Source organism: Theropithecus gelada, chromosome 18 (genome assembly GCF_003255815.1).
Source record: "Theropithecus gelada isolate Dixy chromosome 18, Tgel_1.0, whole genome shotgun sequence".
NCBI classification, from domain to species: Eukaryota; Metazoa; Chordata; class Mammalia; order Primates; family Cercopithecidae; genus Theropithecus; species Theropithecus gelada.
In genome coordinates this window covers 29,295,364-29,310,905 of record NC_037686.1, presented here as the reverse complement: position 1 = coordinate 29,310,905, position 15,542 = coordinate 29,295,364, and the positions used below count along the sequence as shown (strand labels likewise).

The 15,542-nt window shown below is 54.7% G+C and overlaps 1 protein-coding gene across 50 annotated transcripts in view; it reads left to right on the top strand.

The window, feature by feature from the left end:
• Positions 1-15,542, top strand: part of CELF4 (CUGBP Elav-like family member 4) — a 320,089-nt gene that overhangs the window by 228,917 nt on the left and 75,630 nt on the right. For 26 of the 50 annotated variants that reach the window (XR_003116666.1, XR_003116665.1, XR_003116664.1 and 23 more), the window contains exon 3: positions 12,378-12,426. Coding sequence is in view for 44 of the 50 variants with exons in the window: in XM_025365313.1 (XP_025221098.1) it covers positions 12,378-12,426 (49 nt within the window). In the remaining 6 variants the exon portion in view is untranslated. Of the gene's footprint in view, positions 1-12,377; positions 12,457-15,542 lie in introns of all 50 variants that reach the window. The other 24 variants (XR_003116663.1, XR_003116662.1, XR_003116661.1 and 21 more) reach the window with 1 other exon arrangement.

Genomic DNA, 15,542 nt, shown 5'->3' with positions numbered 1-15,542 from the left:
AAATCTAAAGCCCAGAGACAAAACAAATTCCAAAAAGCAAATGTCGGTGCCATTTCTAGGATGACTCAGGTTTGCGCTTGGCTGGCATCATCAGGCTGTGGCGTGGGGATTAAGAGCAATTTCCTCTTGATTTGTCATTTACTTGGTGTGGGCCTTGTTTTTTCTTTTAACATGCCTGGGGACTCTCTCCTGCTCTCGCCAGGCCTAGGACTGAGGCCCAGGAGCCACAGGAGAGAGAAAGGAGCTGTCCCCCTGGGTCAGAGCAGGGTGGGGGTGGAACCAGGACCCCTTTCCTGGCCGTGGAGAGGCTCAGCTTACAAACAGAGTCCACAGCGCCGGGGGAGTGGAGGGAACAGTTACACAGGGGAGGGCTTGGATGGGGAAGGGAGACTGGGCCCTGGATAACACAGACAAAGGTCTCCGTCCAGCCGCCAGGGTCCACAGTGTCACTCACCCCCTTCTCACTCCCACCCAGCCAGTGTGCTCTAAATCTCCGAAGGCAGTGGTCCCACTGTGGGCTGGGAAGGGCCAGTCACAGATGAAGAGAGCCCCTTGCCAGGCCCAGGACCCCACATCTGAGGGCTCCTAGTTGGTTGTCAGCTGTCAGGGTGACAGGCCCAGAAACCCAGGCGTGAAGGGAGGCCTGAGAGTTTAGAAGGAAGACACTGAAACCTCAGGGCTACATAGTGGCCCAGCACTGGGGGCAGCCTCTGGAAGATGGGCTTGAGTTGCGCAGTGGGGCGCTGGTACCAGGCAGGGTGGATGCGGGGAAATGCATGGGAGATGAGTTGGGGCCAGAAACGTCTCCTTTCTAATCACTAGAGCTGGCCATGCTGGTTGAGGACGGCCCATGCTGAAGGGAGCCTAACTCCAACACTATAGGTATGTGAGCAAATGCCCAAGAGCCATACATCAGAGGTAGAGAAGGGACTTTCAGGAGAGTGGGAGGTCAAGTGCAGGACTGCGTGGCTGGGCGTTCAGGGAATCAGGCTACAGTGCACAGCCAGCGCCCAGGAAACACGGACCCAGTGCCCTCCCAACAAGACCCTTCTGGATACTGGGTGGTGGCTCCTGTGGGGAAGAGCCACTCATGTTTGCTGCACCACCCAATTCTATAGAGCAGGGCCTGGCACACAGAGGTGCTCAGTAAGCGATGGAGGGATGGATGGATGGATGGATGGATGGATGGATGGATGGATGGATAGATGGAGTTTGTGGCCCATCACAACAACAGCTTCAGTGCTGGTAGACCAAGCAGAGAGGGCAGAGCTGGGGCAGGGTGGAGGAGAGGCAGCGCAGGCAGAGTGGGGCCATGAGAACCCAAGTTCAGGGTGCATCTTGCCTCTCTATGAGGCGTGGCCTCCCCACCCCATTCTCAGCTCTTCCCCACAGAGTCCAACATCTTCAGTTCAGCAGAGTCCAAAAGAGCCTGAGTATTCCAGAGTGGAAAGGAAAAAATGAAATGTCAGGTATTCCTCAAAGGTGCTGGAAATACTAAGAAAGGCAGGGAAGATGTGAGAGGAGGAGAAATAGGAACAGGGGGACAAGGGGGAGGAGAGAGAGAAGGGGGTTGAGGGGCAGGAGGGAGAGGGTAGCTGTCGCTTATTTCCTGGTGCCAGGCACGATGCTCAGAGCTTGGCCTGAGTGATCACATTTAATCCCCTCCACACCCCATGAGGGGATATGTGGATATGCTGGATATGCCTCTCAGAGGTTAAGTAACAGCCCTGCCTTGTATGAGCGAGTATATGGCAGAGCTAAGACCGAAATCCAGGCCTCACAACTAAATCAGGGCCTGTTTCATCAGAATTATCTATCCACCGCTGTTATTTTAAAAATTGCACGCCCTCACTCCCCCACCCTGAAGAGGGTTAGTGACCCAGCCCGGCCATGCCGGCTAATTAGCTTGGTTACCACGGCAGCAGATCTTAATTAAGACCACAAGGATCCTCCCACCCTTGCCAGTGCAGCCCTGGCGTGTTCGCAGGAGCAGCAAAACGGACGTGGGGCTTGGAGACAAAGAGCCCTCTGCCCTTGGCAGTGCGGGCCTCAGGGAGCTCTGGCTGAGAGGTAGGGGCACGTAAGCCCAGCGGCAGCGTGGTCATGGGTCCACCAGTTCCATCTTGGTGATTTTCATGGCGTCCTTCTACCTTACCTGCCACGTGCGGGAAGCATCTACCCACAAATATGGCTCCAAACCCCTAGCAGGGAGGGGCTCCCTCCCTCCCCCTAGGAAACCAGCAGTGGGCTTGGGGCTGGACCTCTTGAGAGACCTTTGACCACTGTGAGGGGCACCTCTTTTGTTTGTGCCAACCCAGCCCTGCCGCTTAGGTGAAGGGAAAGCATTTTGTAGAGAGATAGGAGAGGGTGGAGGCTTGGAGAAGGATGGGAGAGAGTGGTGAGAGCAGAGAGAAGGAGGAGCAGGCAGCCCCAGCCGGCCCACCTGCAGGCTCTGTCAAGGCTGCTCGCTGCTTCTCTCTGGACACTGCCGAGCAGAGCAGCCTGTTGCATAGCAACTGCCTGGGCCTATTTGTGGGGGGGCTGTACCAATGAGGCTACGTGGGCTGCAAAGGGTGCCGCCTGGACCGAGGCCACTGCGTCCCAACCCACACCCTCCAGACCCTTTGCAAGTGGAAGGTGGGCAAGGCCTGGCTTGGACTGGAGTGAGGGGTCATTCCACAACCAAGAATGAAAGGCAACCTGGGGAAATTTGGGCCAATTCATCAAACACCTCTTATGCATAAGCTTTAGGCTCCTGTCTTCCCACAGGTGGGGAAGGCACCTGGTGCCAAGGTGCTGCTGGTCATTCTTGAACTGAACAAACATTTGCCTGGTGTCTCGGGCACCTCTGTCCAGTCACCTCTGACCTCCTGCACACGCAGCTGCCTCCTTGCTCTTTCCAAACGTGGTCCTAGTGCAATGCTGTTTGCAAACTAACAGGAGCTCCCACTGCCCACTCTATAAGCTCAGACCCTCCACGGCCACACCAGATCCTCTGCGGCCACACCAGATCCTCCCCACCTCCACCTGCCTGCCTGTCCTCCCACCCTCGGCAACTTGCCGCACGAGCTTTCACACCCTGCTGGCCCTTCCCTCCACTCTCCTCCAGGTCTTTGGTGGTTATTCCCACCCCCCCCCCATCCACACCCTGCCCACCCCATGAGTTTGCTCACCTGACTCATCAGGTTTCAGGAAGGACTGAAGGACTTGAGCCCCGTCATGAGGTCAGCAGAAGGTCTGCAGCATGGGAAGGACTTGAAAACCCTCTCCCACTACAATTCGCTCAAGCCTCCAAGACCCGAGTGCACACCCCCAGCCAGGCACACAGCACCAACCCACACACCTGACTCCTTCCACCCTGACTCAAAGCCAGCATGCCCAAGTCCAGTCTGAATCCCCGCCATGTCATTATCATACTCGGGAGCCTGTGCGGCTTCTCAGCGACCTTCCCATCATCCCCTTGAGGGCTACTTTTGACAGAAAGTGAGTCCAGAGGCGATGACTGGAAAGACGATAAGTGTAACTGGGTGGACCCAATCACAGAAGGCTTGCTGGAGGAGGAGGCAAAGGCTTGTGACTTCACTTTGCAGACACAGCTATGAGAGGAAAGGTGAAAAATAGAATGCAGCCAGTATGGGGAGATGGTGAGACCTGTCTGCAGATTACCCTGACACGACCTCAAGTGCTTTGTTTGAGGGACAGCATGTCGGGGAAAGAAGGGACAGCCAGCCCCACCCAGGCAGCGCAGCGATGGAAGTCTGAATGAGAGGGGTGAAGAGCAGACAGGGCCTACATGCTGGTATGTGTCCTGACCCGACAAGCATCAGATGGCCTCCTCAGAGTGGGGAGTGGGAGCAGAGACCAGATTTATTAAAAAATCTTATCTGGAGGGTTTGCATTTTAATAGACTCTGGATTTGCATATTTTAACAATAACCTCCGGTTCTTCTGTCTGGTCGGTGCTCACTGGCTGTCTCTCTAAACGATGATCGCCACCGCTTCAATAAACCCTTCCTAATCCAAAGGTGAAACACGCCACTTTGCTGGAGGAGGGAGGATTAAAGGGCCTTTCTCTTTGGGCTGGAAACAAGGCTGTCCGGTGGTGACCCACTTCTGGCCTCTGGGCACTCTTGCTGCAAGGGCCCGGATAAGGCAGGAGGGAATGAGGGCCATGACAGGGTGTGATGGAGGATTCAGTCATCATTTGGTCAGTACTTCCTGACCATCTACGGTGCATCGGGGCCATGCTGGGCCCTGCATGGGCCTCAGGAACTCCTCAGGGTGGAGACAAACAGACAAATAAATCCATAAATCTGTCAGGTGTCTCTGAAATCACTGCTAAGGCTGTCCTGGAGTCAGAATTTTATGCTGACAACAGATGAGATTTCTTGAGTCTCTAACCCCTCTCTATGGAACACACCATATGCGATTTATTAAGGAGGTAATTAAAGCATTAATATATTTACAACAAGCTAGGAATAATGTGTGCCGCTTCTGCGGTTCCCCTGGGATCTGGTCTCACTAGGGGACTGCGGAAGCCCTCAGGCAAGAGTTCATTCTTTCCTCCCACAGCGACTCCAAGCCTTCTAAGCACAGCCCCCGGAATTCAACAGGGCCTGTGCTTCAGACCCTGCCCTCCTGGGACTTTAAACAAATAATTTCATCATTAATTAATTTGTTAATTACAATTTGCTAAGCGCCGGGAAGACAAATTTCTGGTGGAGGGCAGGGTCTCTGGAGAGCAAACCCACCTTTGATCCCCACAAGCTCACTGGTGAGTTCTCTGTCCTTATCGAGTTGGTTGCATCACCAGGCTTTTATCCCTATGGCTGAAAATTGTTGGTCTATCCCCTCAAAATTGTACAAAGCTTATCTTTAAAAGATGGACTGATGATCTTTCTGGAGATAGCACTAGTGCACAGACCTGAGCAATGCTTAAAACACCTGATGATCCACAAAACGCCTGATGTCTGGTGTGCGCAGATGAAGATGAGGACCCAGAAAGGCACCCCCAGGTCAGCGTCATGGGCAGGCAATCCGTGCTGTCACACAGGGCCCACACTCAGAAGATTCCCACGCTTGGGTTTCATGCTCTGCAATCTCCATCTTTAAATTCTTAACACTTAATCTTTGAACGTGTGCTTTGTGAGTGAAGTCCATGGGGCTTGGAGTCTCTGCTCATGCACAGTTGAGCCTCTCTCCACCTGCCCGGTCCACCCATGTCCAGTGTCCCACCTGCAACCATTGGTTTCCTTTGTACCAGTCAGCAGTGTCCTAGGCACAGGTTAAGGGGGTCAGCGTTGGTCACATTCACCTATGGTAGCCCAGGCTGGCCGTGCTATGCCACATCTGGCCAGTCAAAAGAGGCTATGACTCAGCAAAGATGAACCTATTGCCCAGATACCTAGTATGTCCCAGGCACAGAGTTTACAATACCCTTGAAAGTTTCCTGTCCACTGTGGGTTAGGGCCGAGGGCCCATGGGAAGAGGTGATGTCTGGCTCTACTTCTCAGAGCCCACCCTCAGCTGGGACTTGACACATCAGTCCACGGCCAATGAGAAGGGAGCCCAGCAATCCTCAGGCCCAAGCTGCATCGCAGGTTGCAGGTGGGACTCCAGGGGCCTGTGAGGGTCCTCATGTCTGAGGCAGAAATCCCTTGGGAACTTCTCCTGCCTGGGGGACCTCTCTTGCAGCATTCCTGAGTTTGGCTTGCGTTTCCAGCTGAAGGCACCCTCCAGGCATAAGCCACAAGATACAAACTCTGAAATTTTGGTGACTCTGCATAGGAGGTAAATGCTCTGATATTTGCATTTAAAACTGGCATTGCACAAAATAAAGATGAACTGTAAAGTCTGTGCTAATAATTTAAAATTTATAGTTTTCTTTACTTAAAGTGACATCAAATAGCAAATAAAAAAAATCCCAGGACAAGTTGAGAGAGTGAGCAAGACCAAGAAGGAAAGGAAAGGCTTTATATTTTAGTACTGTAATGACACTTTTTATTTTGGCACTTGGAACAACGGGTCCTACAAATTATGTCTGTTTTCTCAGAGCAGTGATGCTGGTGGGATTAGGACACAGACCCTCCCAGTGAGCTCTAGCGTGCTGGTCTGCTGATTCACTGTTTCCATGACCATCCTGTGTGCTGGGGTGGGGTTGGAGGGCAGAGCATAAAACCTGAGTTCTCTGGGTGGATACGAACTGGTGTTGTCCTAAAACACCAGGGTAGATGACGAGCAGGGCCAAGTCCACACAAGCGCATCCACAAGTAGGTGGTCAAGGACTACCCCTCCTCAGAGATCACACAGGAATGGGGAGGTAAGAGCTGCCTTCCTGGTGAAGGCTGCAAATTATGTCTGTTTTGGGAAGATACGAATCTGTGTCTCCAGTGGTATTCCTCTGAAGCTTGGCGAGGTGAGCTCTTCTGCTGAGCAGGGAGCCAGGTATCTTCAGGCTCCAACATGTCCCAAAAGGAACCAGAAGGACCCTCAGCTCTGATGTTTGAATAGTCACTCTGGAGAGCATTCTGGCCATCCCATGGGCCAGTCACCTCAGCTGTCAGCATCTATCCTCCCTCTCCCCAGCTCCCTGCAGGGCATCGGTCCCCACCTTCCAGTGCAGGCTGACCTTTGTTGAGAACCTGCTCTTCACATTTCTTCCATGATCTCGTTCAATCCGAATCCCCCCGCTCCCTCCACAGTGAATTCTTTTAGGATGTCTGTGATGTCACATACCACTAATCAGGTGCACACATGTACTCCAGGGAAGAAGCACAGTCCTGAGGTTGCCTCTGGGGATCCATGAGTAGGGGCCTGGATCTCCGCTCTTGTTTGTGAAGTAAGTCTCTCTCCATCTCCGTCTTCCTTTCTCTCTCTCCCTCCCTAGTAAGGTAGGGGAGAGGAGATGTGTATAGGCAGGAAAATGTCACTCACCAGCCCAGTGAGCTAGCCCAGGTCATACCAGGACCAGGAAAGGAGTAGTAGGAACTGGTGGGGTGAATCAGGGCCACCTTCTCAGACAGGGCGGGGCCCCCTGCACCCTGGTCCTCAGGGAAGGAGGCAGCAGAGACCTGCAGAGGCTGGTGGGAGTAGACTTGGCAGCACAGAACCAGAACCAGAACCAGAACCAGATGCAAGAGGAGGCAGGGGAAGCGGCGAGGTTGGGAGGGAGTCAGGAAAGAGCAGCTTGGCCTGTCTGTCTGTCTGCGTGCCCACGAGCCACAGGCCTCCCCTTCCACAGGGAGCCACACTGGACAGGTGAAGCCTTTCGACCAGCTCAATCATCGTATTTATTCTAATTGTATCGTAATCGTCCCCAAGGAGGCTGGTTCAAATGAGCTTGACATTATTAAAATTTTAATGCCCGGTTTTCATAGCTGAATGAATATTTAAAGGGTATGTCCCAGCTTAAGTTATGATGATGAAGAAATTAATGGAATGTCTTGTTTAATGCATGGATATGTGTTGATGCAAAAAGTGGCAGAGGGATGGGGAGGGGGAAGGGAGGCAGAGCCTGAGTGGAAGAGGAAAGGGGCATCCACCAGCCCACGCCCGCCACAGGCGGGAGCAGAAACAGCTCTAGGTCTGGGCCAGGCCCACTCGTTTCCCCAGAGGGGCGCTCGGCTGGAAGTAGAAACACAGTCCACAAGGGTTTGTGATGTCCCCAGAGGACCGACCCCAGGAACCTCCAGAGAAGCTGCAGGTAGCTGTTCCTGACCCAGGGAAGGCAAGTCTGGCTCACCAAACCCCCTTCGGGCACCTGGAGGAGGACACCAACTGAAGGCCATGGGGCATCCATGGGGACACTGAGGACATCTCTGAAAGAGAATCGGCAGGGAAGGCTCCTGTGCCCCAGCCCGGATTCCCAGCAGCCACAAGCCCCAGGGCCCTGCGGGGAGGACAACGCGCTAGTGGAGAGGAATGGCTGACAGAGGAGCGGAGACGGGGGCAGGAAAAGCACCAAAGGGGTCCTGAGGCAATGGCCAGGGTCCCAGGGGGCAAAGTTGCAAGAAGGGCAAGGAGATGGCACCTGGCCTTCGGTCTTCCTCCTGGTCTCGCTCTTGGCTCTTCCCTCCTCTCCTGGCTCTTGCCCTGACCCCTCTGCTCTCCTTCACCCTTGCCCTCTCTGGCATTCTCTTCACCTCTCCCCTTGCTCTGTCATCGTGCTCTGCCTCGTTCTCTCCCCATCTCTGTTGCCTGGCCCAGGCTCCTCTCCCAGGACAGATGTGCTCCGTCCTCCCTCTTCAGGGCAGAATCAGGGCTGGGTGAGGCTGGCCGAGGACTAGGGGAGGGAGGGAGGTTTCCCTTCAGGCCGGGGCCACCTGTACACAGCCTGCTCCAGCTGAGAAATCTTCCCAACCAAGCCTGACACTTTATTTCTGCTGAGAATTAAGAAAGCACAGGGTCGTATATTATCTCACCATCTAGCCCGGCACCTCTCTGACAAGCCCCTCAAAGGCTGTCTGGATGCTGACCACCATCAGATTATAATGGGACATGAAAAATGACCCCAGGAGCCATGGCTGCATGGGAACCAATTCAATTCTCCTTTACCAATCTGTTTAGAGCACCCCATAGGTGCCTAGCCCATGGCTGAAGGCAGCTGGGAGGCTGGATAAGCCCCCATGTTCCTGCTGTCAGAAAGCCCACAGTAAAACTGGAGAGAAGCAGAGGGGCCTGTGTGTGAGGGGTGAGCCCAACAGCACACCATAGAGGAGGTCTGCCTGCACCATGCAGGGACTGTCCTGTTGGGAGGGCTCCTGGGGCAGGGATGCTAGGCCAAAGCGTAACAGGCGCCCAGGTACCAAGGACAGTGTGCTGGCTGCCTGCAACTGGGGTGGCCTCTAGGGCGGAAGCCTGAACACACAGGGAGATTTCATTTGCCCAGTTTAATTTACCATGGAAAATGGGACCCATCATATCAGAAATAGCTCTACCCTGGCCATGCCAATCCGCAGGACTCACCCCAGCTGCTCTCGGGCCCAACCAGAGAAGACTGGCCATAAAACACAGAAACGAGGTGCCAGGAAAGGAGTCTCCTCCAGTGATCCCAGCCTTCCTCCCACACAGGATGAGGCCCCTAGGGATGTGGGGTCTGCCTAGCATGCTCTGGCCCCAGGAATGGCATCACTTCCCAGTTGGGACAGAGCAGTAAAGCCCAACAGATTCTGGTTCACACTCCTCTGCCTGCCCCTTCTCAGCCAGGCCTTCCTCCCATCCTTGCAAGGGAAGCTTGAACTCCCCATCTGGCTCCCTGCCCCCCTCTTTTTCTCCCACCCCCCTGGCCTCTGCTTGGAACTTTCCTGGACCATCCCAAGCCCATTCCACCTGCTTCCAACATCTCCTAAATGAGTAGACAGATGTCAGGAGTCCTGGGTTCATCTTGATATCACCATTTACAACGTTTGTGACCTCAGGCTAACTTCTTAACCTATCTGAAACTCCATTTCCTTTATTTGCATACATCATAGGAGAAGTTGCGATGATCTAGCAATGTGATGCGTATGGCAACTGTTCCTGTTCTCAGCGGTGTTGTGGATCCTTGGGGAGGCCTGGGCTGCCTAAGCTCCACCCCCACTTGCAAGTCAAATTCCAGCCTTGAGTGTACCTTTTTAATGGAAAATGTGGAGCTCCTTGTAGTACCCTTCCCAATGGGGTACCAATCAGGCTTCATGAACTAGGGGGCTTATTTGTTGGTTAGAGCTGTCATAGCAAAGTACCACAGACCAGATGGCTTAAACAATGGAAATATATTTCCAACAGCTCTGGAGGTTGGAAGTCCAAGATGAAGGTGTGGGCAGGATTGGTTTATGATGAGGGCTCTCTTCCTGGCTTGAAGACGGCAGCCTTCTTGCTGTGTCCTCCTATGGCCTTCTCTGTGTGCACATCCCTGGTGTCTCTTCCTCTTCTTGTGAGGACATCAATCATATGGGATGAGGGCCCTACTCTTATAACTCCATTCAACCTTAAGTACCTCCTTAAAGGCACTATTTCCAAATACAGTAACATTGGGGGTTAGGGCTTCACCATATGAATTTTGGGGGGACACACTTCAGTCCATAACAGAAGCCAAGTGGACTAGGCTCAAAGCATGAATAGACTGTCAAGAGGAGGAGGTTGGGAGGGACAGCAGGGAACTTGCAGGCCCCGGGAATGGACCTGGGGGAGGAAGGTGCCAGGATGTGCGGTAGGACTGGTGCAAGAGGTGTTGGGGCCAGATTTTGGCCAGGGGAGTCAGGCAGAAAAGATACTTGATTTGCTGGCCCAAAGAACCTGGCCTTGGTCTCCTTTATGGGATGGGTATTTTTCCCATTTACTTCTTCCTTGGTCCCCTCCTCCTGGAGCAGCTGAGGTCAAATGAGATAAAATATGACAAAGCCAAAGGCCATTGTATTGGTAGCACTCATGTGCCTACTCATCCTGGCTGAATCCCAGCTCCGCTGCTCCTCAGAGCTTTGTTCTTCTCATTGAAAAGATGGATATAATAATCCCTACCTCAGAGAATTGTAAAATTACATAAGCAGAAAAGCTGTAGAAATCTGTCCAAGAGAACATCAGGGCTGGAACTGGGTCCAGATCAGTCCTTAAGATCTGTTTGGGGGAGAAGAACGCCGCAGGTTTCAGAGAAGGGAAGGCTAGGAGGGCGGGGCATTCCAGGAGGACAGGGAAGCCTAGGAAAGGGTGAGATGCTGAGTCCCAAGCAGTACTGGACAGGGAACCAGGAGCAACCTGGCTCCCTCCTGAATCACCTCTCCCATAGCCAGATGCCTGGGTGGCCTTCTGGATCCTTCTCTCAAGGACTGGAAAGGAGCTGGTTCACAGGGAAGCCAGGAACTTCATTACATTCCTCCTCCTTCTTCCTGTGATTGGCGTTTGTTGTAACACGGCAGTGTTCTCTGCTGCCAGGACTTGGGAACAAAGCACCTTGCTTCCCCTCAACTCCATAAGGGATGTCAAGTGGGGACCTGGTGGTGAACAATGACACCCTGGTCCCTCTCGGTGGGCTGGCCCCGGCCTCCTCCCCTGCTGCCTCTGGCTACCTGTGCCTCCTTCCTTGTCGGCTGCGTCCTGCCTCCCATCTCTGTCCTTCCCGGCCGCGGCTCTGCCCTTCCCCTGGCCTCGTGCTCACCTTGCTGAGTCACAGGCACCCATACTCCCCCACCCAGTTGTCTTGATGCAGCCAAAACTCACTTCAAGTCCTAGACCAGAAGGCAGGAGGAAGCTTGTGACTGGCTGGTCCAGTCGCTGTACGGGAGGGAATTGGCAACGGAAGGTCTCAAAGCACAGGACAGATATGCAGAAATCTCCCCGCAGGCCCCGTTTCCCAGCCGTGTCCTGCCACATGGTAGCCTTGGGAAGCACCTGAATGCCTCTTGGCCTCAGCCTCTCCATCTCTTAAATGGCAATGTTTGTACCTGCCCCACTGCCTCTCTGAGTCTGAGTTTGTGAGAGAAATGCAGATGCAAGAAAGGCTCAGGGAGGTGCGTAAGGGCAGAAACACTGGTGAAGACATCAGGTCCAAATCCGCTTGCATGATTCTCCTCATGTTTATTGCTTAAAACATGCTGAAACCTCTGGGCTGTAGAGCCCACCCTGGTGCCTCTCGGTGAGCCTTGAAGCCAGGCAGCCAAGCCCGGGATGCTTGGAGTCCAGAGACCCCTAGTGGCCTGAATGGGCCATTGACACAGATCCCCAAGAGGGAAGACAGGCTGGCAGGCTAGGGGAGTCAGGCGTTGCTCTCCTGTCCCCCTGGCACCCAGACACCATAGGAGACAAGTAGCTGTGCCCACTCTGTGCACTCCCTGAGAGAACGGCCCGAGTTGCAACTGGGAGCCACAGCCCTGAACTCTGCTTTAACCTTGGAGCTGGATGGCCCAGAGCGTTGGCCACGCCTGACCCACAGGCCACATCTACCAGCTGGTAGGTGCTGGGATGAAGCTGGATGCCCTGGCCTGGGTGGGGTCCATCTGCAGCCAGCGACAGCTCATTTCCATAAAGGCAGATGTCTTGAGTGAACTAGGGCTGAGCCAAGGGTGTACTTTGGGGACACAAAGGCCTGTGCGACACAGGGACGGGCAGCATTTCTGTCAACCTGAGATTCTGCTATTAAAGGCTAGCAGGACCTGCTTGGAGTAGGAGGAGGAGGCACTGGTCTCCTGTCCAGAGACACACTCCTGAAAGAATGGGGCCATGGGGCTGTGCCGTTGAGGGGAGATGGGCACTGCTTTGGTGAAGGTGTGTGTGCTTGCGGCAGCGTGTGGGAGCGTGTGTCTGTGGATGCAGTCTGTGTACCTGCATCCACCTGTGCGCCTGAGTGCTGGGTGTCTGCCCCTCACCCACAGGCCTGCTATAACTCTGTCCCCCTGTGCTCTGTTGCAGATGAACCGGCCAATCCAGGTGAAGCCTGCGGACAGCGAGAGCCGAGGAGGTAGTAGCTGCCTGCGCCAGCCCCCTTCACGTGAGGGCCCACTTGTCTCTGCCCCTCCCCTCCCCTTCTCACTCCTCCCTCCTTTTCCCGATGCAGCAATGTGATGCAGCGACTCCCTGCCTCCTCCTCTTGCCCTTCTGGGGATCTCATGGCTGAGGGTTGGGGACAGAGCTTTGGAGCTCTGGGTGACTGGTGTGGAGAGATGAGGGAAGGAGGGCGATTGGGGTCTTCCAAACGGTGGGGTTTCTGCCTCTCTGAGTAAACAAGTGCCATGTCTCGGGGCATTCTTCTCCCCTCCGTTAAAATACCAAAAAGGGTGTGCCCACCTCAGTGTTGCCAAGGGAAACCCCACCGTGATGGGGCTTGTGCAGTCAGAAAGGAGACAGGAAGTGGTCGTAACTGTGCCGTAGGAGGATTCAGGCCAAAGGAGGCAAATCTGAGTGGCCCATGGGAGTGTGGGCACTCAAGGCCAGCGCTGAGGCAGAGATCCTGGAGATAGAGGCAGGCAATCAGACAGGTGTCTGGAAAGGGACAGAGGAGAAGGACACAGCCTCACTCCACAGACACTTGTCCCAGAACGTGAAGCCCACCGGAGACTGGCCGTGGAGAGGCTGGGTAAGGGAATGCCACACCTTGAGGCTCACCCCTGGAAGGGCCAGGCAGATGGCCAGCCAGGGGCAGCTCCATCACCAAGTGACAGCATCCTCTTGGCATAGTGCCTGTGTGTCTGTACTGTTCCTCCCTCCTCATCCCAGTCACAGAGTAACCAGGGCCAACCCTAGGCACAACCCTGGCCCTAGGCTCTCCTAGATGAGATTCAAACATACTCTGACATTAAAAGAAAACAAAAGGCAAGGACATGGCAAAGAAAATACATCCAGCATCCAAGATCAGGCCTCTCTTACCCAGGCACTAGCTCCTCCCACAACAAACTGCCCCCATGATACAGAGTCCATCACACCTCACCTGTGGGAGAGAAACAGACTCATCAGCACAATAGCGTAGAAGAATGTGCAGGCTCCTGCCAGGTGCCCCCTTCCAGGCCCGCCTCCTTGGGGAGGGAGGCATTGTCCTTCCTGATCACCAGCCCCGCCGGCACTCACACTGAGCCTCATCCCCACTGGGCCCTGCCCAGACGTTGCTCTGAACTGAGCTCTCAGGCACTTCCCCGGGGAAGGGGGCCAAACAGAGGCTCCGAGCAGGTGAAGGACCCCCAAGTAGAGACTCTGTCCTCTCCACCAGCAGGGGGCCCCAGCCTGAATTCCCACAGAGGAACCGCCAGGCAGTGAGCCAAACAGCCATACAGAAGTGGGACACTCCCAGAGGACAGACAGGCGGTGGCTCCCCACTTCCAGCTTCCTCCCACAATGGGAGACACCTTGGCCGCTCTTCCACCAGAGACAGGAGAGGCCCAGAAAGGGTTTAGAAAAATTGAGAACACCCATGAGGCCTCCAAGGGAACGTAAGGAGTTGGGGCCTTTTGTTGCCCTGAGAAGGTGACATTAGGTACAGCCTCCAAAGTGGCCCCAGCCTACCCTTCCCCCCGCCAGGGCTGGGGTGTCCAGTATGAGGGTCCAGGTAGTAAGATGGGACAGCTGGTCACAGCTGCCCTCCACCTCCCAGCTAGGAGCTCTTGGCTTCTGCCAACCCTGCCACACCCTGGGCTCTGACCTGAGTGTCTGTGTTCACCACCCTCCCCTGGCCCAGGCCCAGCGCTCCAGGTTTCTCCCTGCTCATTAGATCAGCCAGGAACTGAGGAATTTGTCTCCCCCTCGTTTCCTCAAAAAGTTTACCGGGAAATCAAGGGCAAAAAGTCAAGTAGGCGAAAGCTACTTGCAAATTTGGAGAGCCAGTTTTCCTGGAAGGTGCTGTGGTGTGGCCGCTGGTGATCTGCTCATCCTTGGGGCCTGGGCCTGCTCAGAACACTCCTTCATCCCCTCAGTCAGGCCTCTGCCCTCCAGCCCCAGCAGGGCACTGACCCAGGCACAAGGCCTCTAGGACTCAGGCCCCTCCTAACCTTGACCTCAGATCCTACCCACTAGGGCTTGGGCTGGTGTCTTGGTGCTGCCTGAAGGGATCCCACGGCCCAGGGCACAGACACACCTCCTCACACCCACGGAGTGCTCCGGTCCTAAGGACCCTGGTAGTCAAGGTCCAGTTGGTTGAGGGGTAAAGATGCTTCAGGCGTGAGGGGCCCACGTGAGCGAAGCCCACCTGGTTTGTGCTGCCTGCTCCTGTCCCTTCCTTGGCAGTGAGACGAGTGCCATCCTCGCTCAGCCTCATCTAGGGCACATGAGGCCCACAGCAGTGGGAGGCGTGTCTCCTGGAGACCGTCACCCAGGCACACAGTGACCCACCTGCAGCCCCCTGTTCACACGGCCCGGCCAGGAGGCAGTGGCACAAGGAAGCTCTCACGGATGGGCAGGAAAGCTGGGATAGTAGGTGCCAGCAGCAGTTCCGGAGAGGAGATCCCCCAGGCGGGGGCAGCCAGAGGCCTCAGGGGAGGTGGCACTTCTGGTCTTGAAGGTGGGAGATCCTACAGCTGGAGAAGGGAGAATGGCGTGAACAAGGGCCACCAACCCAGGCCTCTGAGGGCCACAAGGACGCGCCATCTGGTGCAGGGCAGGCAGGTCAGAGTCCAGGCCATTTTCTCCAGCACTGGAGAGGGTGTCTGGAATCCCCTCTGCCCAGCAAGGCCGTGCTGGGCTCTAACTCAAACCTTTCTCTCCCTGAACTTGCCTCAGAGGCAATAGCTCTCTGACTCCAAGATGCTAACCTCATCGGCTTTCCCCCATATATCTCCTGCGGCTAACACTCGCCCCGAACCAGATTAATCAGCTCTTTTATTCTTCTTGCAGCAGAAAGTGGGGGGTGGGGGGAGGTGGGGGGAGAGCCAAACCTAAACATCTATCTATTAATTGCATATTCAATATTAAACAGCGAGATGGCCCTGAGTCAGCACTATCACCAAGCTGTGTGTGTTTTTTTTTAAAGAAAGTTAGTTTAAAATAATTTAATAGCCATTAAATACCTCTGGGGAGAAGGAGAAGGGGGGAGAAGTGAACATTTTAAAAGATTAAAGAAATAGGCAACAGGATAGGGGAATAGAGAGAAGG